This window comes from Sitophilus oryzae, unplaced genomic scaffold, assembly GCF_002938485.1.
Source record: "Sitophilus oryzae breed Bouriz unplaced genomic scaffold, Soryzae_2.0 scaffold_1431_pilon_pilon, whole genome shotgun sequence".
NCBI classification, from domain to species: domain Eukaryota; kingdom Metazoa; phylum Arthropoda; class Insecta; order Coleoptera; family Curculionidae; genus Sitophilus; species Sitophilus oryzae.
The window spans coordinates 36,001-62,773 of NW_022146095.1; the positions used below are offsets into that span (position 1 = coordinate 36,001).

The following is a 26,773-nucleotide window of genomic DNA, read 5'->3' on the forward strand; positions in this document are numbered from 1 at the left end:
TATGTTTTCAAACGTATATGGAATATACCAACAGGAACATTATTCTACTAAAGACTATGTCCGTTTAATTTTATAACGACATGTTGTATAATAAATAAATATAAGAATATTCCTATAAAGTACGGTAAAAAGAATCCAGATGTGTCTTTTGATATGGAGAGAACATATTAATAGAAGTACCATTGTCTCCAAAAATTCACCTGTTTAATTTGTTAATGACTTCTTCCGGTGATTCCATTATGTCTCAAATATATTGCTCCTTGAAAAAGCTAACTGCGAGAGTATTGGAATCATGGTTACAAAATCCCGCTTAGGATGGGCTGGTCACGTATGCAGAATGCAAGAAAACCGCATACCAAAATCTCTGCTTTATGGTGAGCTTGTAGACGGTAAGAGGAGGCCGGGTGGACAACTGAAAAGGTACAAGGACATTTTCCACGAAAACTTAAGGGAATTAACATGCAGAATGAGTGGGAAGAAGCAGCTCAAAATAGAACTCAATGGAGGAGAATTGTAAACTCAGTTAACAGCGACAACCAAAAAGTAAAGAGGCAACAAAGCAATGAGATTTTTGAATGGAGTGCGGTAGGCAGATAACGTCACGTATCGGGCTTTTCAGTCACAGAAAAGCTCATAAAAGAAAACGCCTTGCGTGACCATCTTCTGATGCGGTCGAATACTCGTCAGCGAGTAATGGCAGCAGTAGTAATGACTTCTGCTTAAATGTATTAAACTATCGGAGGGTTACAAGAATACATCCATCTCTTCAACTGTAAATGGAGCATGCTATCATGAGCAGTATTCTAATAAAAATTATGTCTGTTTAACTAGTTAAGAACTTGTTCGGCATAAAGAGTGTTACACTATCAAAGGGTTAAGATGCCATCTATGAGTTCACAAATACATGAAATATGCTATCAAAACTAATAAGGAGCTTGGTTGTATTCAAAACTACATCTGTTTAACTTGTTAACGACATTTTCTACATAATGGATAGAACATATTAACAGGAGTTTTTAAGGACTACACGACCGAAAAATATGACATTATAGACGGCGAAGGAATGACAATCAGTGGTAATTTTGGCGAGGTCAAGCTCTAGATGTCGTTACTTAGCCTGTGCTGTTCTTTATTCTTTGCGCTTACAGCCAGTTAGACTTAAGAAGGTTATACTTTATTTTTATATTGTGTAAAAATGATTTTTAAATGATGTAGTTTAAAATTCGACAAAAAATATTTTTTTGGAAAAAAATTATATGTCAGGAAACGTTATGTACTTTTTTAATCTTTCTGCAATTAGTGTTAATTTTTGACAAGTTTTACGTCAATTTTTAATAAACTACGTCTAGAGAGTGACTTCAAACAAATGTTTAATACTTTACTATTAGTTATAAACGAAAATAAAATAAGAAACTCTTTGCCGTGACCCGGATTCGAACTCTGAATCATCGGTTCGTCGTCAGAAACTCTACGCACTGCGCTATGGAGACATGTTCGATTTATATTCAATACTAGAATTTAAAGGACTAATAAAAATATGGGATCTTCTTTCAATGCGCAGTAGGGAACGCAACGTTTGCCGGCAGCCAGACGGGCCGCATGCTGTTCTAGAGAGCATAGTAAAAGATATATCAAAGAGCCAGACGTAATACTTGTTTTTCCGACGTTGCTAGCTCTCGTACTAATAGGAGAATGTACACAATCCGTTCCGTTCCGTATCTTTTCCTTCAGTACATTTTTTTGGCTGACGGACTGAAGTGTATCGGAAACAGCGTTGTCATGTTACATTTGTACCAGCTCGTTAAAATTTTGTTGATATTTATTTATTTTTTCACCTCTCAATTAAATCGGTAATAATAATTACCTTTATGAAAAGACACAAATTTTTAAAATAAAAGTTTCGTAATTATATAAATCGTACAATAAAAAGTATGAAACTGGTATGGAACGGAAGCTTACATATAGCGTCAATACAATAAAAAATACGGAATGGATAATGGAATGGATGTGGAATGGAAATGGAAGGTATAGTGAGAATCAACCTTTAGGTTTACATAAAATTTTATAAACATTAAAACAACAAACAAGATCTCATACATTTCCCTATATTTTCTAGTATAAAAAAACAGTTAAAATACTAAGTATAAGTATAAGTATGCCTACTGAAAAAGTAGTAGAATTCGGGAAATGAAATGCAGATTTTATATTAATACCAAACGCAGCGGCTCGTGCTGGTTACCTTCTTTTTGTCGAGCCGTCTGGCACACGATATTAAAAGTTCATAAATTTTTGAGAAATACGAAGCCAAAGAATGCAGTGATGTTTGCCGTTTCCATCCAGATTTCCCAGTGGGTGGGTTTAATAAAGGTTTTATATTCAGCCGACGCGACGCCTCTACACATAACCTAGAACGGATAGGTACGAGGGATATATAAATTTTGTCGGTTGATTATCTGGGATCTGTACTTAAAATTGAGATTTATCGTTCGAATGAAATAAAATTATATTCTGTAAGAGTGGAATGTTATAGAAGCAATAAAATCAAAACTTTTTCGAAAGTAATAGCCCGGTTATAAAATATATCGACTGAAATCGCGTTCTAAAGCGAATATTGACCTCTCTACGTTCGATAGTGCCAATGTTGATAACTCCCTGCCAACTCCCGATGCAAGATTCATACAACTCACCCACGACAAATTTATCGACCTTTTCTTTTTCATTTTGACTCTCTCGATCTTATTTTTTAACTTGGAACTTTTCCTATTTTTATCACGATTTTATAAGCGTTACCTCTATATCAATCTATCTATGTAATGGAATTTTTAAACGGTATTTTCTCCCACTTTGAGGTGTTAGATTAAATTAAAACTTTAAATACTTATCAAAGACCGCTGGAAATGTAATTAATTTATTTCAATATCCTGAGGATTGTCGATTTATTAGTTTAGTTTGGAGTAAGTAAATTACTCATTGATACAAAATAAGGATATGAATAGTAGAATAAACACTAATTCATCACAATACACCAAAATACCCTACTTTTAAAACTGGGTGCGCGTTTGGACCGGACACATTAAAATTTTTATGTATTTTAAAGTTAAATATATTTCGTTTTATTGGGCCGATTTTAATGAAACTTTAAGCAGTGTGTCGCGAATTTATTTGATTTTTTAGTTTACTACTTACTTTTCGTTATTAAAAATTGAAGTACCCATCTGTCTATTACAAGAAAAATAAAATATTGTTATTTAGAAGAAAGGTTGAAACACCCCGTGGAATGGTTTAACAACCTAAGGAATTTAAGATCACCTTTGTCATCAAGTTGCGCCGTCTTTTCTTGATAATCAATTTTTGATAATCAATTTTATGATAAATAATGGCTATTTTTTGTATTGCAACATTCATTAAAAAGGCGTAGTATTTATACTATTTCTGTGGCAATTACTCTACGAAAGATGGTTTTCCAAAGTCCAGAAGTGGATATCTACCATGTTCAATTAAACCAACAAGAGTCGATACAACTTCTGAACTTAAAACCATCTTTGCTAGAGTAGCTATTAACAAACAATAATAATATGAGTTTTTCATGACAGAGTGACATTACAAAAACAATAAACACTATTTCATACACTATATCAAAAATAGCTACTGAGATGAATCAAAAATCGAACTATTCGGAAAATGATATATGACACTTTGATGAATTTTAGCTTAGGTTTTTAATAAAAAAATACTTTGTTAAACCATTTCACAGAGTGGTTCAAACTTCAAACGCCAAAATAACAATATTTTGTCTCATATGACAGATGAGAATTTGAATTTTTTATTTAAAAAAAAATTAAAAGGTCAAGTAATTTAGTTTCTGTCCTATTTGGAATAGGATAGAAACAGGACACTTAAAGATGGGGATTCTATCTGCGGACCTCTACTCCAAATGAGATCGTACCAAATGCCTCCTCTTTATCATTACCATAAACCATTCGAGGTGACTAAAATGGATCGAGGAATATCGACAGATACAACATTCCTTCAGGACGGACTCACCTGGTATACAGACGGGTTTAAGACCGCTGACGGAACAGGAGCTGGTGCGAGCGTATCCTTTTCCTTGGGTTTCAACCGTATTCCAGGCAGAACTCTTTGCCATTCTACAATGCACGAGACAAAACAACAGAAGAGCTTACTCAGGTAAGCTCATCAGTATATGCTCAGAAAGTCAGGCGGCACTTAGCGCGCTTATAAGCCCAAAGGTATCGTCGAGACTCGTCTGAGAATGCTTGGGTGAACTGGGAGCTCTGGCACGAAAGAGCAGAATTAAATTATTCTGGGTGCCGGGCCACAGCGGCGTCCAAGGCAATGAAAAAGCCAATGAACTAGCTAAGTAAGGACCATCGGATTCCTTACTTTTGATAAAACCCTGGATAAGGCAAAAGCAGAATGTCCGCTGGAGAAACAGACAGGGGCACATGCATAGCAAAGCCTTTATCCAAGGACGTAATTCTAAAACCACAAAGGAACTGATAATGCTTAGCAGGAATAAAGTGCGGATTACAACAGGCCTCTTGATAGGACATATGGCTGTCAAGTGCTACCTGATCAAACTAAACAAGCTGTATCAAGGAAGTCTTTGCTGCAGACTCTGTGATAAAGATCCTGAAACAGCGGAGTGCACAATACGTCACTGCAAGGCTCTGGATCGCAAGTGACGCTTTTTATTTGGAAAAGCAATGCTAGAACTGGAGGAGCTATGCTTCTATCCTATCAAGGACCTGCACAAGTTGGTGAAGGGTATAGGGATATGAAAATTGATGCAGACATAGAAACGGGACAAATATAATATGTTACAGTGCTTCCGGTCCACTTATTATTGAAAAAAATGGTATAATTTAGCTAGACATTGCTTAAACAATCATTAAAATCACATCAACACATCAGAACAAAATATATTGTACTTTGATATGGGTACAGGGTACATGAAAATTTTAAGGTGTATTGTGGGTATTCTTCGTGTCGGTCACTTTATATAAATAGTAATTTATATTATATATAAATATGGTATAATATATTATAGTAATTTAAGATCAAAAACACATTATGCATAACAATTATTATATTTTATGCCATAAATTTCATTTAGGCACACCGCAAGGTTTCAGATCAGGCAGATCATGCACAGACTCGGTTTTTGTAAAAGACAGATAACAGAAAAATCAATCGAATATAACAAACCAGCGTATATGTGTTTTATTGATTTAGAAAAAAGCTTTCGTGTGCAGCTAAGAGACGTTGTACACCTTCTTTACAATAGGCAAATCCCACACAACCTCGTTAAAACCGTAGAAAACATATATGAGGCGAATCAAATTCAAGCCAAAATTAACGGGGTCCTGACCAAACCAATAAATGTAGGCTGTAGTATCCGACAAGGTGACTCCCTGAGCCCTCTTCTTTTAAACATCATTATGGACGAAATAATAGGAAATGTACGTTTGTGAAGGGATACGGTATAGATGACCAGGAAATTATTATTCTGTGCTATGCCGACGACGACGCTGTATTGGTAGCTGAAAATGAGGACGATCTACAGCATCAATTACATCGATTTAACTGCACTGCCAAATCACTTAATATGAAAATATCGACCCAGAAAACTAAATTCATGACGACATCAAAAGTACCACTAAGATGCAAACTGGAAGTCGAGGGTAATGTTATCCAGCAAGAAATGGTTTAAGTATCTAGGCATAGAAATATCAGGATATGGTGATGTAGACGCGGAGGTGCGAGAACGGATAACGAAGGCAACTATAGAATAGCAGGATGCCTGAATGACACAACATGGCGAAATAAAAACATTGAGGTGGAAACTAAAGCAAGAATTTACAAGGCAACATTACGACCAATAATGACAAACTCAACCTGATAAAGCGAAAAGTACTAGAGATAACCGAAATGAGAGTACTACGCAGAATAGCTGGAAAGACGCTTCTGGACAGGGAGAGAAATGAAAGCACAAGAAGAGCATGCAAGGTGGAAAGTGTAAATGAGTGGGTACTCAGCAGAAAGGAAGAATGGAACGAGCATATCAGTAGAATGGACAATAGAAGGATAGTGAGAGTTGCTCGCGACAAATCACCGCTAGGTCGCAGAAGCTTAGGACGTTTATACACAGGCACCCAACATTTTTAACACATTTGTATATTTTTTATCACTTTAATGTTATTTGAAATACTCTGAAAATTACTTAATATTTATATTGAGTTAGTTAACATTCTATCGCCGTCGACAAAAAAAATCTTAATAATTAAAACCTAGTATTTATTATTAGTTATCTTTTTATCTTCAATCTATTCTCAAAGACTGTTTTTTTTTAGTTTTTTTAACTATCATTTATTTTTTTACCGTTTCTATTTCTGATGGCGGTCTAATTTTAAAACCGTAGATCACTTTTTAAGTATGCGGTTCTATATTTGAAAATGTGTGAGTGTGTGTGACGATTCTAGAACGCGACCTGAAAAAATATTTCAATTTATACGTTTGGTGAAATTAAAAGAAAACATCTGTTAGCGACTGTCGGAATACATTTCCCCTGAGATTGCCTAAAAAGATGTTTTCCAATTTTAAAAATAATTTGTATAATTTGTTGCGTCCATAATACCGTATGATCGAAAAAAAACGGCGTCCAGTTGGCTGGGAAATGAACATCAATGACATTTTCCATATAAATTTACATATAAAATGACAGCGATCTTCATTCTATAGCCATCGCTGACGCCGTTTTTTCTCGATCATACGGTATTTTATACCGAATATCCGCATTGCAGATTTAAATATTCACTTATAATATCACAAGAGCTTAAATTATTTTCGGAAATTTTTTTGAGGGCACGAATATTTTGAAAACTATCCCGAGTCGAAGACGAGGGATAATTTTCCTAAAATATTCGTGCCCGAAAGAAAATTTCCAGGAATAATTTAAGCTTGCGTGGTATTCGGTAAGAAAATTTCACACCTAAATTTGAAAAAAAAAATATTAATCCAACATGACATTTTAAAATAATTTCAATTTGTTAAGTTGGCCAAGGTATTGATGTTTTTGACATATTATGTGTTTTGTCATTTTTGTTTGCGATTCTGTGATTAAGCTATTACTAGTTTTAAAACGTCTGTACGTAGAGTAAGAAGTGTATAGCGAAATGTCGCGATTTGGAAAAGTAAACCAACAAGTCATTAAAGAAGAAATTGAAAATATAAAACTAGATAACACCCGAAAATCAAAATCAAGTGTATATCCATCATATTTCGTTAAATAGAAAAATACCAGCTTTAGTTAAATAAAGGCGGCAGAACTATATTTTTAGAACATGGCAATTTCGAAGAAATTCATATGTAGGTATATCTAACATATTTCCTTAAATAAAAATATTACCAACCTTAGTTACATCAAATGCTAAAACTCAAATGGGTAATATTTCAATATATAGACATTGTAGTTCATTCACATTATGATTGTAGATCTTATGTTTACCTTTTCAACTGTCAAAAAATTTCCACTAAAGTTTCGTGGCGCCTCGAAAAAATTTCCGGAAATTTTTTCAGTTGCCATGGTAACTAGTCAACATTAAAGCATGTTATTGGTTGAAAAGTAGAGGTGTGAAATTTTCATTGAAATTATTAATGGTGTGAAGCAAAGAAAAGTTTTAATAGTACGTAGTATTAGAATGAAGTTAGTATAGGCTTGGTGCATTCTCTGTCGGTGCTGCCACCATCGGAAAATATTGTAAACAAGCGGCATATGCAAATACACGGATTTAAATAGCGAGTATACGAAAAATGTATTATATAATATTATTCTAAAAGTGTTAGGAAGTATAATTTGTAAAAATTCTAAAAATTAATATACAAAGCCGATGAGTACCGAAACCGAAAAAGTAAATATTTTGATATATTATTCAGAAGGTCTATGTTGTATTATAATTTATTATTCAAATTAATAAAACTTTTTAAATGCGTTCAACCACGGTAGCTATTGTAGTTTTACGCACTGATTTTTCTAGCGGAGACATAACTGGGGATATTTCGGTTATAACGAATTTTATTAAAGGTGCATAATTATAATTTTAAAAGATGTTTTAAAAATTTAAGCACTAGTTGTTTAAAACAAGTATACCATTAATATTGCAAATTATAATTTATCCTGTCATAATACAGGGTGAGTTTTCTACGATGTTGTCTATGGGCATCTCGGAAACTACTGGAGACAGAGAGTCGGTTAAATGGAAAAAGAATTGCAGTTTGGTCATAAATATGCGCCTTTCAGATTTTTGAAAAAGTTCATGGCTTACTAGATATTTCGAAAAAAACAAACTTTTATTTTAAAAATTGTCCCTAATTCCATTATAATCTATTTTAGATAAAACGTTTTCAGATAAAAGTTGTAGAGAATCACATCCTTAATGAGACTGTGTCCTCCGTTTTTTTCTAAAGCCTTTAATTTTTGACATATGACACAAACATATGTTTTTTTTTAAATGGAAACCATAGTTGGCCATGACTTCATAAAAAGCGCCATTTTTTTAAGCTTTTCAGCGATATAAGCTTTAATATGTTTTTTTTTCGAAAAATCACTGAGTTATGACCAATTCTTATAATTTTTAAACAATTTCACTTAGTAAGTCATGGAAACAAGTTCAATCGTCGTTGCTCTCAGAAATATGAAACATCCAAACTTTGTAAATTAAAATAAACAAAAATGGTAAATATGAATTTTTCAAATGAAGAAAAGCGTGTAGGGTTATTGATTCAATTTTTCTTGGCCATATACATTTTCGAGGATACGTTGAATGGTAAACGTTACGTTTTTTAGATAACGGAGAGAACAGTTTTCAAGACATGTCAGAAAAGTTAAATTTAGATACTCGCGCATCAGTAGAGTGGTTCCAACCTGACTTTCATTATGACACCCCCAGTTATGCATCTCACGGATAGGAAGAGATGGAACAATTACATGGGCCTCCTCGACCACCTGACCTATCCATTTTAGATTTTTTTATGCGGTATGGTTAACAACAAGGTTTATAAAAGAACTTATGAATTAAGAGAGGCACTCGAAGAGGCAGCACGGGAGAAGTTTAATGAAGTTGACAGGTCGTTCTGTGAGAATAGCTAGTAATTCAGTTTTAAAAAAATGTATTTATATACAGGATTAGTTTCTTACGATGTTCTCTATGGGTATCTCGGAAATTAATGGAGATAGAGAGTCGCTTAAACGGGGAAAGAATTGCAGTTTTGTGGGGTCATAAATATGCGCCTTTCAGATTTTTGAAAAAGTTCATGACTTACTTGATATATCGAAAAAAAAAAACAAATATCGGCTATTTTAAAAATTGTTCCTAATTCCATTATAAGCTATTTTAGACAAAAGAATCAAGAATGAAATACAGCAAGCCTGTACCTACCGCTTAATCGAGAAAACTAAAGTGGGCCTTCAAATTTAGCTTATTTAATGTTGGTTAAAATCTTATCCACTTCTAAATACAGTCATAAAAAGGGACTACATTTTCTTAATTTACACCTTTTAATGCTTTAATAACTGTTTATTTGAATTAAGTTTAGTTCTTATATTTCATGACTGTGGAATGAAAAAAGTTTTAAATTTGGCTTGTTTGCATTTCGATCGAAGTATTTTCTATAACTAGATTTAAATATACTAGTATGGTCACTGATTTGCAGTGGATATCAATTATTTCTAATAAGCTAAGCGTGTGTGACGCGACGAAGTTTTTTTTTAAATTAATTATTGAAAAATTAATTTTCTGATTAATTTTTTTCCATGAATTTTTGCGATATTTTAATACTTATTCTGCCTATTCCGAACAGAGAAGAATCCAGCCAATTAAAGATCATTAAAATCGGACTAGCCAATCTTGAGTTATAAATAGTGTAACTAACCCGATTTTCTTATATTTATTTGGATATATTTTCACAATCCTTCTTTTTTAAATCGATTTTAGATGATGGCCAACCATGTTCAATATAATAACAGAAATATTCATAAAGCCAAAATGGAGTGTTTTTCTTTAATCAGCGTTTTTTAATTAGCCAAATAACACGTTTTTTGCTAAAATCTATGACTTGACTAACTTTAACAATTTTTATGGTTAAAGAAAGGTTAAAAAATAAATTTTGGTTCATTTGGCTATCGTTTACACGTTTCTAAACCAGCTAGAAACACAATAGACATACATTTTTAACTAGATTAGTCTATAGTAAAAGAAATGAGGACATAAACATAGTATGACCGTTTTTCACTGAATGGTATCGACTCGAAAGAAAAACAAACTGAAGCCGGATTGTAGTCCTGAAATCTCATAAAATACTCTACAACTTCATAAAATATTTAGTGTTTGGATTTGGCATATGCACGCGAACCGTTTAACAGAGTGTTGTAAACAATATTTATCAAATTAATGATGTAGAATTAATTAAATATTTTATTTATATTGGCTTTATTCAGATATTTATTTTATTTGTTTTATTTTATTTTATTGTGTTTATTAATATTTTTAAACAAAAATAGTATCTTCATCGTCGTCATTATCATTTTCAGCTTATTCAGCCATTTTGAATTATGGTGTAACTTCCCTCACATACTCTCTTTGTAGTTAGTCCCATTGTTGTCTCTTGTTGGTTATGCGGGACTAAATTGAAGTTATCCTTGCTAATTTCCTAATATCATGGTCCCATCTCAGGTTCGGTCTTCTTCTAGGTCTCTTAATTCCTCGTGGGTACCATGCTGTACTTTTTGTGGTCCATCTGTTGTCCGTTCTTCTTGCCAGATGTCCTGCCCATTGCCATTTGAGGGATTTGACTCTGTGGATGTCACCTATTATCTGTGTCTTTTGTCGTATCCACTCTATTTTTTTAGGGTCTCTCTTGATTATTCCCAGCATATTTTGTTCCATTGACCGTTGTGCGAGCTGCAGTTTCCTTATTATGTCCGTTTTAAGTGTCCAGGTTTCACATGCTTAGGTCATGACTGGTAGTACACATTGGTCGAATGTTTTCTTCTTTAAATAGAGTGGTATTCTAGATCTGGATATGATTGAGTATAATTATTGATGATTTCTGGTAGCAGAGATCCCGAGCTGTATATTAGTTGTCCAAAATTACCAGTGTTGTGGTATTTATTAGAATGTCTTTCCACTAGTTCGTTGTACATTATTTTGCTTTTTGCTAAATTCATTTTGAAACCCACTTTATTGCTGGCTCATTAATTTGTGCTTGTAGTTCTTCAGAACTATTGGCAATTAGTACTACGTCATCAACGAGTCTTAGATGGTTAAAATATTCTCCATCTATTATTAATCTTTGTTGGTCCAGTCCAGTTGACGGAAGATTTTTTCTAATGTTGCTGTAAACAGCTTTGGGGATATTGTGTCTTCTTGTCGTACTCCTTTGCCAGTTGGGAACTCTGGGGTCGTTTTATGTATTCGTTACTCTTGCTTTGGCTTCTTTGGATATATTGGTGAGAGTTTCTATATAAGACCTGTCAATAGCTTGTTTAGCTGGGCATCTATTATCGAGTCGAAAGCCGTCTCAAAGTCTATAAAGGTTATGGCTAGTGGAAGTTCGTATTCTTTTGTTCGGCTAATAGTTTCTCTTGGTGTCATGTATGTGATCAATCGTGCTGAAGCCGCTTCTAAAACCTGTTTGTTCTCGTGGTTGTGCAGCGTCTAGCGTGATTTGTATTCTGTTGTTTATTATTTTTGTGAATATCTTGTATGTTACTGGTACTAGGTTGTATTATTGGTTTATAGTTACTGATGTCTTCCTTGTTACCTTTCTTATGAATTAGAATTACGTTGGCGCTATTCTAGTCTTGTGGTATATGTTCTCCTTAGATAGCTGGTGTATATATTTGCTATGATTTTCCAAGTTCTCCAACCATCGTACTTAACCTTCATAAACCCAAGCGGGGAACAACCCCAGACATGAATCTTAGGGATATGTTCTAAAATATTTTTTTTTCATAATTTCCTTCGAGCTATGTTTCTTAAATATATATCTAAATTGGTATAAAAAATGTTGAATTAATTGCTTTTTATTGTACATAATTATAGAGAGTTTTATTGCTTGGGGTCTCCAGCTGCACCCCGCTCGGTATATAATGACAGGTATAAATTTTGTCTACGTTAAAAACCAACCGGGGTACAAATAAACTCCAAATTGTTCAAACGACGCGCAGTAGGCAAAGTAGGAAACAAACCGGTGAAAGAGCAAGGATAAAGGGTAGTGATGGACCTGGTAAACCATTTATCTTCAGGATATGGAATAACTACTGATGACTTTTTCACCAGTATTGAGTTAGCTAATCAAATTTTTAGATAAAAACCTTACCGTGTGTGGTACAATGCGTAAAAATAAACCTTATATTCCAAAAGAACTACTCCCAGCAAGATATAAGGACTTTTCAAGCATGTTTGCTTTTATGGAAAATAAAACCTTAGTTTGCTACGTACCAAACAAAAATGCGGCAGTTATTCTTTTATCTACAGAACTTAACGATGCAAAAATAAGTGGAGAAACAACTGATTACAAACCAGACATAATTACACAGTGTGATAATTAAATCATTATTTCAAAAGTCACCAAAACGCATGTTCATTTTTTCATAATTATTTTTGTTTTTATTATTACTAATCATTTAATTTACTTTTTTTCAAAATGTACCTATTAACTCATTAATCACACTGACAACTTTTTTATGTAAAAATATATTTTTTTTAAAAGCAGAATGTGTTTAATTTTTAATATAACATAAAAAAATGACAATAAGCCAAAAAAATGTTGGGGTACATTTGGACCCCACTCAGTATTTAATGTAAGTTTTTGACCACGGGTTTATGAAGGTTAAGTATTTCAGCTGTTAATCAGCCGTTCCCTGCTGCTTTTCCATTTTTTCATACCTTGAAGCGCCTTTTCTACTTTCCCACGAGAGCTTCTGGGGCGTTGTCTTGTGGTTGGGACAGTCTTTCTTTCTTCCTGTATATTTTCTGGAGCTTTATATAGGTTGCTGTAGAACCTTGTTACTAGGATTATTATTTTATTTTTGTCTGTTATTCTGATATTGTGTGTTAATGCGATTAGCTACTTCTTTCCGATCATGAAGGATTTCTTAGCATTCTTATAGCTTTTTCTCTTTTTCGATTGCAGTTTTTCATTGTAGATTTTCATTGTTTTTCATTGTAGTCAAAAATAGAATACCAATACATATTATATACCTAATTAGGCAAAAAATGAATCTCTATTTGAATATTTAAAATATTCAAATTTCTGTTAGATATTCTGATATATATCAAAAATATACTTCCTGTAAGGGAAGGCGTATAAAAAATCAATATTAGGAGAAGTATTTTTCTTGATTTTCAATATTTGGTAAATCAAATTTATGATCAGTACCCAGTATATACCGGGTGCGTCTCAAAAGTGGTTCACCCCTATAACTTTTTTATTTTTTCAGTTAAAAAAACGAGACTTGGTATTCTAGTATATGACATAAATTAGGATTGATTGACATAATCAATTGTTTTCGGTCACTTCCGGTTTCACCGGAAATGACTACAACTTTTGATTTTTAAATGTCACCCTCGATATTTTTTTCTTTATTCGATAGCAAATGACTCCGAATAGAATGACATATCATATGTCAACTTTTGACATTTTCGCATATAGTTTATTTGAAATTGTAACCTGCGGTTAATAACGACAATTTGACTCGAAATACCGAGCGAAATACCAAGTGTGTGGTATCAAATTATTCGTAAAAAATGCTTTTTCCAAATATGCTAATAAGCCACCCTTGCTCCATTTGAAAAAATTGAGATATGATTAAAAATACGATTTGGGCATCTTTTAACCGGCCAGGACAAGACACTAAAAATATTAGACGATCAAATGTATTTTTCCAAGGCTCCTTGATTAAAAATTAGTGTTTTTAACACAGTTATGACACTCTAGATTGAAATTTAAAATACAATTTGTTTTTGAGCGAATATGTCAAAAGTTGACATATTATTTGTCAATCGATTCAGAGTGTCATTTTCTATCAAATAAAGTAAAAAAATACCGAGGGTGCCATTTAAAAATCAAAAGTTGTAGTCATTTCCGTTGTAACAGGAAGTGACCGAAAACAATTGAATACGTCAATCAATTCTAATTTATGCGTCACCAAATCTCGTTTTTTTATCTGAAAAAATAAAAAGGTTATAGGGGTGAGCCACTTTTGAGATGCACCCGGTAGAGTGCGCCGGCCTTCATTTTCTGAGTGTGTTCTTTTTTACTTTTGGTTTGTGTTTTTGTATTAAAACTTGCTTTTCTAAATTTTAAAATCTAAATATACAGGACCTTTAACGAACTCCAGAAGTATTATTATTAATCACTATCAACTTTCACTATATTTCAGAATGTGTCTTTTTTTTCGTATTTGTAAACTAATATAGACTGTAATAGAATAAAGCTGAAATTAGTATGCTTATAAAAGAAAACAATAAAACCCATAATGACCAAATATAAATATCATATAACAACAATATCATATAACAGAAAGTTGTGGCGAATATCACCTGTTCGCCAATGTCAGACAGACGCTATAAGTCTAAATTTAACCAGACTAAATTTAATACTAAAGGAACTAGTTGATACTCGAAACTAGATTAAATATTTTCGTATAGAATAATATGCACAGTGAAATTCTAAGCGGGTTTAATATGAGTATGTAGTCATCAGGGTTGGATCCGGATTAAACTTCACTTTAATGGAAAGTACCCTCTCAGGGCTGTAGTGCATTCGTTGGAATTTTTCACAATCGCCATTCGCTTTGGCGATGGAAGATTTGGCGGTATGTAAGAGTACCAAATTAAGGAAAAAAACGGTTTACCAATATTCTAAAAAACAAACAAAATATATTATTTTTATTTAACCTTTCGAGGGCTGTAACACAGTGGCGGCTCGTTGTAAAAAAAAGTAGGGAAGCAATTATAGAAAAAAAATGCCCCCCCCCCTGTCACTTTCGTTAAAAAAATCCTAAAAAGTTGTATGCATCTAAGAGGACAAAAAAACTTTTCAAACATTTTAATGGGGACCAAACAGCACAAAATTTGAATGATTTTAAAAAAGAAATGATCTGGTGTAACAAAAAATGTATACTAATCACGCGTCTAATCCTATTTTTTGTTCTTAGTGTGATGCACTATTTTCTGCTGCCCTACAGTAATAAAATAATCCAGAATACAAAGGTATTTTGTAATTTAAAAAATGTACTTACAAAAACAAACTTTCTATTTCTTATATAACAGGTCGATTCTTCGGGATTTTAAACTTGCAAACCGGTCGATTATATCTTCATAGAAGGATTTAATTAATTTGAGTAAGTCTTTAAAAGTTCTTTTTCAATTGAAATTGTGGCCAAGTAATTAAGTCTTTCTTCAGTGATTGTATGTCGCAAATAGGTTTTAATTCTATTTAAACATGAAAAACTTCATTCAACGGAAACGCTAGTGGAGGGAATAGTCACTATTAAACAGAATAATTTGTATGACTCTTTAAAAACTTCGCTATTACTATGCCGAAAAACAGTAATAACAGGAAAGACAAAGGTTAGGTTTTGTTACGTCCGAAAAAGCACATAGGAACCAAGTTTTGCCGATGCTTCCAGCCCGTAATACACTAGACAAAATTTCAGGCAAATTACACAGGTGGGACATGTTTGGTTGCCTATCTTTGGGCTTTATTTATTGTCGAACGGAATCATATTGCGTCATTGTAAAATTTGTTGCCGTTTGATCGTGGCGCGTGGCGTCTCGTTCGGCACGCGTTCGGCTAGAAACTTATGAAAACTAAATCGGCGTGTTCAGTTTTGGCTAAGTACGTTTAGGTTAAACTGATATGATATCTCGGATTCCCCAAAAATTAAGTGATGGAAGAGTAAAAAAGTAAAAATTGGTATATTTTATATTTTATTTTTATCAAAAATAATTGTATTACTTTTATCTGAATTATTTTAGAGGAAGCAATGCTTCTCTTGCTTCCGCTGACGAGCCGCCACTGCTGTAACAGAGAAGAACCAACGTAGAGAAGCGACAAAACGAATCCCGCCTAAAAATTTGGAGTGGGAGGTAAACATGCTAACTGTCATATCAACGTGTTTTCGGAAGACGGCCAGCGTTGCCATTGTTAATGATAAGTCCTGAAATCTTACTATTTTTTCATTTGTGTAAATAATCTTTTTTTGAATTAATTAATCTATATTTTATCCTTACCTTATAATAGTATTTAAAGAAAGAAACTAACTTTCAGGACTAAATATTATTAAAACTTAAAATAGATGCAGGTTGTTAGCGTTTAATTATTAAAAATTGCCTTTTGCAAAATTAATAAATTGCCCCTTGTGAAAAGGGGGTTTAAATTAAAAGCCTTTTTATATAAATGAATAAATGAATTAGAAAAAATATTTACTTAATTCTAATTTTGAGAATATTAGTACTGGGCCATCAATTTCACAAAAACTATATAGTCTAATGAACAAAGAACATTTGGAACACCCATGTCCTCAATTTCCAAAGACTATGCTCTAAAACTCTTTATCAGGCTGAAAATATTCTATACTATAAAATATACGAATAGGGACCTCAAAATAAAACAAAAAGACAAGAAAACTATTAGAAAATTAAATACTTTATCGCATATATAATTTAATAGCGGCGCTAATTTGAGTTGTGTTATCTTTAAACGTAATATGGTTTTTTTTATGTAAAATATGATTTTTAATATATAGAGTGAGTCTTAAATAAGTGCAAATATTTTCAGAGCTAGTAGACCTCGAAAAATGTAGCATATTTTCTCTTTACCGTTTTTCAAACAACTCCAGAATAACCGAGATACTTTGAAAATTAAGAAAGAAACAATTTTGGTTACATTTTTAGAACCGCTGAATCTTTTCTGGGGTTTCTTTCTTTTAAATTTAATCTACCACCTCTGTTCTCATATTATAAAGATATTATGTTTTTTAATCATCTGGTGGTGCACTGCAGAAGTAAAGTGTTTTAGTGTATTGTGGTGAATTAGTGTTTTATTTTGCTGTTTTAATACCCCAGTTCCAACCCTCAACTGTAATCATGTTATTTATTTTTTAGTTTGGTTTAACGCTTGTGATAACAGCTGATAAATATTCGAAATTTTCTTAAAATTTACTTAAAAACACACTTTCAAATATTAATTTCGAAACAAACAATATTATCAGATACAATTCGAAAATGTCTCTCTAAAAGAAATAGGTTAGAAAATGGTTGAACGCGGTAAATCCACAAATCGCGGAAACCCGTTAAATCTTAAAAATAGTTACTATTCAATATGATTCCTAAATATTTCTAATATACTTTTACTGAACACATGTTTTTCAGTGTACAGCTTTTCTTATTTCTTTTGCCTTCATTGAATTTCTCTCAGTGTAGCTAGAAACATAAGCTACTATAAACATGCTATCTGTCTCGTACGCCAATTTGAAGGTCACAAAACTTGGTCCCCCTACTTCAATAGTGCCGACGGTTTTTGTCGCTTCTCTACGTTTGTTCTTCTCTGGCTGTAACTTCTTCGGGAAGCATTTTAGGGCAGATGTTCATAGGAACTTTTGTTTTATTTCTCTCTCTGTAGAATGGAATTCCAAAGTTAGATACACGATTTTTTGACACCATCCTAAAAAATCCTATGTGGGTATTTCGCCACTGCACTGCAAGAAAATCTCAAAATAAAATAGTTATTTTTTATAAACACTTTTGCGTTAAACCCAAACGGACACTATTTGTCAGAAATTATGTTCACAGTTATACAAATTTGCTTTACAAAGAAAAAAATGCTTAACGTTTCGGAAAGTTTATCTCTTTCCGTCGTCGGAAGCAAAAAAAATACAATGAATAAAGAAATCAAGTATTTAATATATTTAAAAAAAGAAAAGAAAAAAATAAGAAAAAAAATAATAAAAATAAAAATAAATTTAATATGTAAAAAGAAATATCCAAATAGAATTTTTTGGAGAGATGAATCCGCCACATAGGTATAGACTTTTTACAATGTATACAGTTACAGTATTATTTAGTTAAAAGAATTACTGCTTTTATATACACAAAGTAAATGTAATAAAATCAATTCACAATCAATGTGAATCAATTCTCCTAAGAGTATTCAAATGGAAAATGAATCCGTTTAAAAGCAGTTCCATTAGATACATTACGTTATGTAATACGTTTACGCGGATTTTTTTCGCGTTCCGCACAACGCTAAAAGCACGAAAAGTAAACAGGAAAAACCTATCGAGTTACGCGCGCTAAATGCGGCTCTATTTTCTTTTTCCTCTCTTTTCAGTTCAAATGTGTTCTGCGTCAAAACACCGGTTTATGACGTAAAACATTACGAAATGGGTTTGTGTTGTGCATAATTAACTGATGTTGTCATCGCCTGACTTATACGACTTTTTTTAAATCTAAACATTTTAACGTCTTTCAATAATAAATATTGTTTCAAGATAAAGACACTACTTCATGGAATGTTATTCATCATTTTATTTTAAAGAAAATGGTATCCATATACATCGACGTCATATACTAGTATTCGTCATTCCCCGAAATGCCTAGTCGTTTCACATATTGGATCCCTCAAGCATTCCCTGTCATAACGAAATATAAAAATAATATTTCAGTAAAATACCGTTATTGATCGAATCATTTCAGTTCACCCTGTTTGACGGTTTTATTGATTGTTTATTATTATTGTTATTGAATTTTCGACAAAAACTATAAAAACTCAAATAATTTAGTTAATTACGGTGTTTCATTAATCAAAATATAGCAACGTTTTAGCTAAGTTTTAATTAAATTTAATTCACTTCAGTTTTTAGCCACTTTTCGGATATAGTCTCTTTAGCCAAAATTTTATTAAATAAGAAATAGAATGGCAACACCACATAGTGCTTCAAATAGAAATAGTAGACTATATACAGAATTTTATGCTGAATCCAATTATCTACGGAAAAATCGGGGGTGCAATTTAAAAAAATAAAACTTTATCATAACTTGTTTTTGTGTATTGACACCCTGTGTATACAACAAAATATTTTTAAGATATGCACCATTATAAACCATGCAACATATTGGACTTCCTCGGACTAATGAGCCACCCTCTATGTAGAACGTTTTTAATCATGGTAGAAACTTTGTTTATATAATTTAAAGAAACCATTTTATAAATTGTTATTTTTACTACGCACTAAAGCAACTTGTTCTAGTAGTTTAAATACCCTACTCCAACAACTCCGAAACTGTCCCAACCAGACATAATTCCGACTGAAACACACACATGTCCAAAACGGTGGCGTTTTCCAAACTTTTTCCATAAATTTTCGGCACGCAGCTGTGCTAAATGTAACGTAACCCTAGTCGGACTTGGCCGTTGCCGAGTTCACCCATCGAATTTCTAAAAGCCGCTCAAAATACGGAGTAACTGTGGCCACGGTAATTTATAATAACAATAAGCGTTGCCGATTTGGCAATCTGTAGCTCGCAGTTTTGGCCTGCATCATATGGACTTAACCTTTATGTGAATGGGAGTGTAAGAGTTTATTCGAGAATGTTAACCGTTATAGACATCTTTTGGCTTAATATCTAATCGATGCAATTATTTTTATATACAGAAAAACATATTAATATGACCTACCATCAATTTTGTTCGCAAAACTCTTAATTTTACTGCACCAAGTCAAATGCTTTTCAGTTGGTGATGCGGTAAATAATAATTAGAGTTTTTTTAGATAGGTTGAGGAGTTTCAGAACAGTCTCAACGTTGGAATGACGATGTTCTTCATGTATGTTGTAACGTCTTTAATTCGTTACACGTTTTTTTATATATTATTATATTCTAAGGTATTTTGGGTATGATTGCAAGCGTTTCGTATTTCTGATCCAAGTCTGGTAGTTTTGAACTGCTTTGTCTAGTTAGCAGCAGTGGTATCGTAACGTTGGACTTTGGGATAGTATTTCGCAATGACTAAAGAATACAAGGACAAATAACACCCGACACCAAACTGTTACCATTCTTCCAAACACTGCCGTGGTACATATTTTTCTTAACAAGAGCCGCTTGAAGCGATATTTATATATTTTTGATAAATGTTTTGACTACGCCCATGATGTATGGGGTGGTATCAAACCAATTAATTACGAAAAAAAAAACGTATTAAAATGTTAACAAAAGGTACAAAACTAGACTTCTTCAGTGACACACTCACCGTCAGCAAAATTCTAGGTACTTCTAGAAGTGTTACAAACTTCAAATTTTCTATTTTAAGTAGCACTAAACTTATAATGGAAGGAAAAAATGAAAAATCTCGAATTATCCTTAAGGATTAAAAGTTAGCTGTCTCCCCGCTACTGGTAACTAACTTTCCGGCGATGGCAATAGAGATAGAGATGGTCGGAGAAACGGTGATAGGATTGGTTTGAAAATGTAGATTTTTATATAAAGGCACCTGGTCCATTTATCTAAAATATTATCAGAGTTACAGTGTTGCCGGATCATTAGAAAAGTGGTAGCATCTTTGTTATTTTAAATGGAACACCCAATTACATTTTTGGAAACTACTTTTATATCTCAAAATTTTTCTTTTATGCTAACCTATACCTATCTCCTTTTTACATTCAATGTTTTTGATGGAATACTATTTTATTTTGCAGATTTTCTTACAGTGGTGTAATACCCAAAAGACTTTTTTGAAGAAATGAATAACGTCACAAAGGTAATCTATACCTTTTTTACCCTTAATAGATCCAATATGGTTGTACAACTAAGTCTTAAGTGACATATGAATTTATATCAATTATTGGGGAACCATGTAAAGTTGATCTAAAACAAATTAATCAGATATAATATGCAGGGTGGCGCACCCCATTCGCCTCGGTTAATTATACGAAAACGGAAAGATGTAGAAACAAAATATTTTATGGGTACATGTGGGGAGGCAATGTGCACAATTTAAAATTATTTTGAAATATACAGGGTGTTTCAGAACTAAGATCCATACCAAAGTTATATTTTTTCTTACGGAACACCCGGTATTTTATTTCATTTTTGGATTCTTGGGCACAAAAAAGGCATTTACTATAAGGGTTACATAAGTTTAAAATCTTTAGTTTTTGAGATATTTAAAGAAATTTAAATTTGCATGCTACAATAGAATAGATTATTAACACCCTGTACATTATTTTTCAGATTTAATTCTTGTGCTGAATTTAAAGGTAAAGAAATAAACTTTATCGAAAAATAGTATTGCTTCCTTAAATTTATACAGGAGTATCAAAAATTGCTGATGTATTTTAAGGATTTATTTCACATAAAAACTTTTTTATTTCAAATACCTCGTTGTACACTGTATTTTTTGTAATAAATCGAAGGAAACTCAAATGCTTTTCCAAACTATATTAGGGTTTCCTATACCTATCTAGCTCAGATTTTGAATAAAGAGCAATTTTTCAATAAAATGGCAACCAGGAGGGGTAGTGTCATCATGGCAAGTTTCTAGTGACAGTTAGTAGCTATTTTAAAAATCGAAATTAGTTTATGGACTTAATTAAATTTATACCAGTTTACTTTTATTTAATTTATCATTACAACAGTTTAATAAATAATATGTATTAAATATGTATTTATTATTCAATCAAGATAAACGAAGAAGTAGTTCTTTGATTTATTTTACGATGACTTGTAGTAGATATACATATGGATTTTCTATAAAAGAGCCAATTACGGGAAATTCATTTTCTTCACTTCCAACGACAGATTTCTGCCTAATAGGTTTTTTATAAACCACATTACCATCTCTGCCAAATAGAACAAATAGTTTTTTAAAGGAACGCTTATCAGAAAGATTCCTATTTGGATATCTTTGTTATGCTCAAAGATATCCTCAAGCTCTTGAGGCCAAGAAGCAATTTTTCTCACAAAATAAAATCACTAGTAACATATCTATTTTCGGCCAGCAGATACTGCTTTATTTTTCTTGATAAAATAACGAATACTTACTTATTAAATTATTGTGGGTAAATCTAAGTAAACCGTTATTATAAATTATAAATAATAACGTCCATAAACTAATGTCAACTTTGAAAATGTTACTAACTGTCAATAGAAAATTGCCACGGCGACACCAGCCATCTTGGTTTCAATTTTATATAAAAATCGCTTTTTATTCAAAATCTGAGCTAGATAGGTATAGGAAACCCTAGTATAGTTTGAAAGAGCATTTGAATCTACTTCGGTTTATTTTAAAAAATACGGGATGTTGTATTTGAAATCACGAAGTTTTTATATAAAATAAATCCTTAAAATAGATCAGCAATTTTTGAAACCCCTGTATAAATTTAAGGAAGCAATACCATTTTTTAATAAAGTTTATTTCTTTATCTTCAAACTCAGCACTAGAATTAATTCTGAAAAGTAATGTACAGGGTGTTAATAATCTATTCTATTGTAGCATGCAAATTTAAATTTCTTTAAATATCTCAAAAACCAAAGATTTTAAACATATGTAACCCTTATAGTAAATGCCTTTTTTGTGCCCAAGAATCCAAAAATGAAATAAAATACCGGGTGTTCCGTAAGAAAAAATATAACTTTGGTATGGATCTTAGTTCTGAAACACCCTGTATATTTCAAAATAATTTTAAATTGTGCACATTGCCCCCCCACATATACCCATAAAATATTTTATTTCCACATCTTTCCGTTTTCGCATAATCAACCGAGGCGAATGAGGTGCGCCACCCTGTATATATAATCTGTCCATAACAGTCATCGCGAACTTTACAAAAAGTGTCTTAGACAAAAATTGTCGACAATAATTACGTTCTCTAGAACCTGCCATTTAAATGTGCCAGTTATTTTGATCAGAAATATTCGAAAAATTATGGTTAAATAATAATTTTCATACTTTTTATTAAGCAATAAATAATATTTTTTTGCAAAATTCTTTATATAAAAATTGTAAGAATTGAATTTTTAAAAATTTGTTTATAAACTTCTTTGCGGAAAAATGCAAGGAGGGCGCGCAAATCGCAAAAAAATATAAAATCCAATGTGGACATTTTCCATATGAAATTAATAGACAAGGCTGTGACTTCGTTATCTACATGTCTAATAAAATAATAGCTGCCTCAAAAGTTTCGATTCTAATTTTTTGTTGAAAGAATTTAAATTTACGTAAGTAGTAATATTGGTAAGTCAATGATTTTTTTTATAAATTAATGAGCAGCGATGACAAGGTTTATATAAAAGTGTATGCAGAAATAGCTCGTTTAGTCATAGTAAATATTAGTTATAGTTACAGTCTTAGTCAGAGTTAATCAGTATTTCTTCATGGGGATGGTCATTAAACACATATTCATGTTCAAGTACCTTCTGAATACTCTAAAAATACTTGGAATATTTCCATTTGATTTATTTGTTATTTTAATACTCTCATGAAACATGCTTTGAAGTTTGTTATATGGACGGTACTATTCTATTTGAAAGACAAACAGCAGTAAAAAAATATCTCAATATAGAAAAAAAAATCCTAAAAGGGTTAAGTGGTGAGAGAAAAAAATAACAGTACGTGCTAATGATTAGATTTTGAGAATAGCAACCCAGAAATAGTTGTCTGAAACGGTTTTGGAGAGATCGTTTCATAGAACTCGAATGTTTCCGCATTAATGGAAAGCAGACTTTTGTTCGGTAAAAATTGTAACGACTCCATTTAATTATACGGTTCGAATGGAAGAGCTTTTCGAGGAAGATCGTTAGAGGCAGTTCGGGATGAAAGAGATGGATATAATAGAAACCGTGCGCTTCCATAAGATGCCAGACGGTATTATGCATCCGTCGGTAAAATGCCGGTGGTAAAGGTTTCGATAGTTCGATTTTAATGAAATTTGTAAATAGGGTAATGGGAACTATTCAAATATATGAGTATGATTAAATAATTTTAAAATATATAGTTTCTATCTTAGATATATTATTGAAATTGTCTCGTTATGAATTATTTATTCTTAAAAATAAAATGTAAATCGATCTAGAAACATCAGTAGGTCCAACCTCACAAACGACTCTTTTGGTACAATATCTAAATTTTACTTCTTTGGACAGTGGCGACTTTATACAGTGGCGATGCGTGGTCTAATATTTTGGAGGTGCATAACACTAGAAAAAAAAATGTTACGCCACTACATAAGATCGTCGCTGGGTGCATACTAAAGGATCTTATTTTATTAAAAAATTAACTTATAAAGAACTATAACACTCTATAATGTCATTTTAGTAGTTCGTGAAATCACAAGTCCCAACTCGACGCTGTTAACTCCAATCGCGAGCTGCAAGTGCCAGTATTACATGTGCACAAGGGCCAGCTTATTACATCACATGTGGCTAGAGTGTCGCATGCAGAGAACAAAAAGTACGAGCGGTTAATATTTCTCCAGTTAGATAGATATTATTATAAACAGAAGGAAAAAATTAGTCGGCAAGCCATCAGCAAACTCGTAACCGTATACACCAGTGTACACTATTGTAGACATTCACACTCACAAACAACAACCACACCTACATCAGTGTACACTAGTGTAACTGCCTTCCAGCATCATCAGTACGGTAAGGAATCAGCAAGCGATGACAACGATCCCAAAAATTATAAACCAGGAAGCAAACGATGCACGAGGCACCATCTGCAACCTAGTAGTTGAAAAAAAAAGATGATGAAAAACAAAAGGAGCAAACAGGAGCCTAAGGCCCCAATTTGCGACCCTGGTCCCTAAGTCCGACCCTGGGTTTCTATTTAATCTGATTATATTCATCGCAACAATATTGATCAGATAATTAACATTGATTAAGGAAAATTGAGCCAATTGGAAGATTTAAATAAATTATATCCAGGTCAGCAATTTAAAGATATTATTTTTTAACTTTTTTTTTATTGTGAATTTGAAATCTGTGTGTGATCTAATAATATGCGTAATATTAATCGTTAGTTATTATAAATAAATCTTCTAGAAACCAGTTTCTAATGCTCTACAAATAGTCTAAATATTCTAAAGGGTTACCACCATAGACTTAAAAAAAATATATTTTTTCGTTCAGTTTATCCATAGCTCTTTGAACTTTCTTCTCTTTTTTCTAAATTTGTGCCAAATGCGTTTTGTAATCTTTATTGTAAATGTTGAGATGTATTGATTTCACTTTTACAAATAATGACGTGAAGTAATGTGAATTCATTTGTATATTATTTTTTATTATTTTATTGTATTTGATTTTCCATATTCAATATTTTACCCCACGTCATTGTTAACTTTGAAAGCTTATCAATATTGTAACGATGAATAGATTAAATATTAAAAAAACAGAGCCGGACTTGAAATTAGTTTAAATAAATTGTGTTCAAGCTGTAAACAGCAACAAGTACAAGCTGTAAACAGCAACCGGGACAGAAAGGGGAAAGGGAGGAAGATCAAGGAAAGGAAATTAAGACTCGCCACATGGAATATCCAAGGATGGAGAACCAAGCGAGAAGAAGTGTTGGAGGAATTCAAGAACATGAACGTGGATATATTGGTTGTAACCGAGACAAAAAAAAAGGGAAACGGTACAGAAGAGATCGGAGGCGCACTGCATATATGGAGCGGAGTGAAAAAAGAACAAAGAGCTAAAGCGGGAGTCGGAATATTAGTGAAGAAAATTTAGAAAGAACAAGACGTGGGAACCAGTAAACGAAAGGGTGATAAGAGTGGAGATAGCGATATACGGTAGGGACGTAATTATAATAGGCGCATACGGACCAAACGATGACAGCCCGGTTACAGAGAAAGAAAAGTTTTTGGACACGATACAGAACGAAATTGCTAACATACGGAAAAAAGAACTCATTATAGCAGGCGACTTGAATGGGAGAGAAGGCAGAAAAGAAAATGATAGCGCAATAGGAAGATTTGGAGAAGAAATAACCAACGATAACGGTGAAAGAGTCATAGAAATATGCCAACTAAACGACCTCAAAGTAACAAATGGGTTCTTCAGACATAAGGATATCCACAGATACACCTGGACACAAGAAACGAGAGAACTCAAATCTATAATAGATTACATTATCATACGAAGAAGATCTACAATTAAAATAAGGGACGTCCGAGTACAGCGAGGGGCAGAATGCGGAAGCGACCACAGATTATTACTAGCTAAAATGGAATTCCCTTGGATGAATAGAAAAACGAACAACATTGAAGGAACACCGATAGAAATACAAAAAAGAAGTCCACTAAAATACAATTATTACAGGATGAATCCACACGACATCTATACCAAACAAGACTTGACCAGAGACTCATAGAATTTAGATACGATGATAACATGGAAGACACATACCAGCACATCAAAGAAAGTATGCTACAGGCAGGGATGGAAGCCCTCGGAGAAGTAGAAGGAAAACAACGACCTTTCGAATACAATCTTAGTGAAACGACGATTAACGAAATTAAATGTAAAAAACAACTGTACAATAAATGGCTGAGTACCAGGAATGAAGATGACTACAAAAAATATAGAGAAAATAATATTTATATATATAATAATAAAACAGAGAGAAAACGAAAAATTGGGAAAAACCTGCCAGAACTTGGACCAATATATCGGTGGAGCTAGAAGATCA

At 32.6% G+C, this 26,773-nt stretch overlaps 1 protein-coding gene across 1 annotated transcript; it reads left to right on the forward strand.

The window, feature by feature from the left end:
- Positions 1–4,153: 4,153 nt before the first annotated feature.
- On the forward strand, positions 4,154–26,455 carry LOC115876339 (craniofacial development protein 2-like). The gene is made up of 3 exons (XM_030892072.1): positions 4,154–4,188; positions 25,515–25,755; positions 25,817–26,455. The coding sequence occupies exons 1-3, from the start codon at positions 4,154–4,156 to the stop codon at positions 26,453–26,455; spliced, it is 915 nt and encodes a 304-aa protein (XP_030747932.1).
- The last annotated feature ends 318 nt before the right edge of the window (positions 26,456–26,773 follow it).

What these genes read in the sequence shown, in the direction of transcription:
- LOC115876339 (XM_030892072.1), top strand. Translation starts at nt 4,154, where the DNA reads ATGCACGAGACAAAACAACAGAAGAGCTTACTCAG. An exon ending in CAACAGAAGAGCTTACTCAG is followed by an intron (nt 4,189 to 25,514) that starts GTAAGCTCATCA and finishes ATTGTGTTCAAG; the next exon opens with CTGTAAACAGCAACAAGTAC. An exon ending in CACTGCATATATGGAGCGGA is followed by an intron (nt 25,756 to 25,816) that starts GTGAAAAAAGAA and finishes AAATTTAGAAAG; the next exon opens with AACAAGACGTGGGAACCAGT.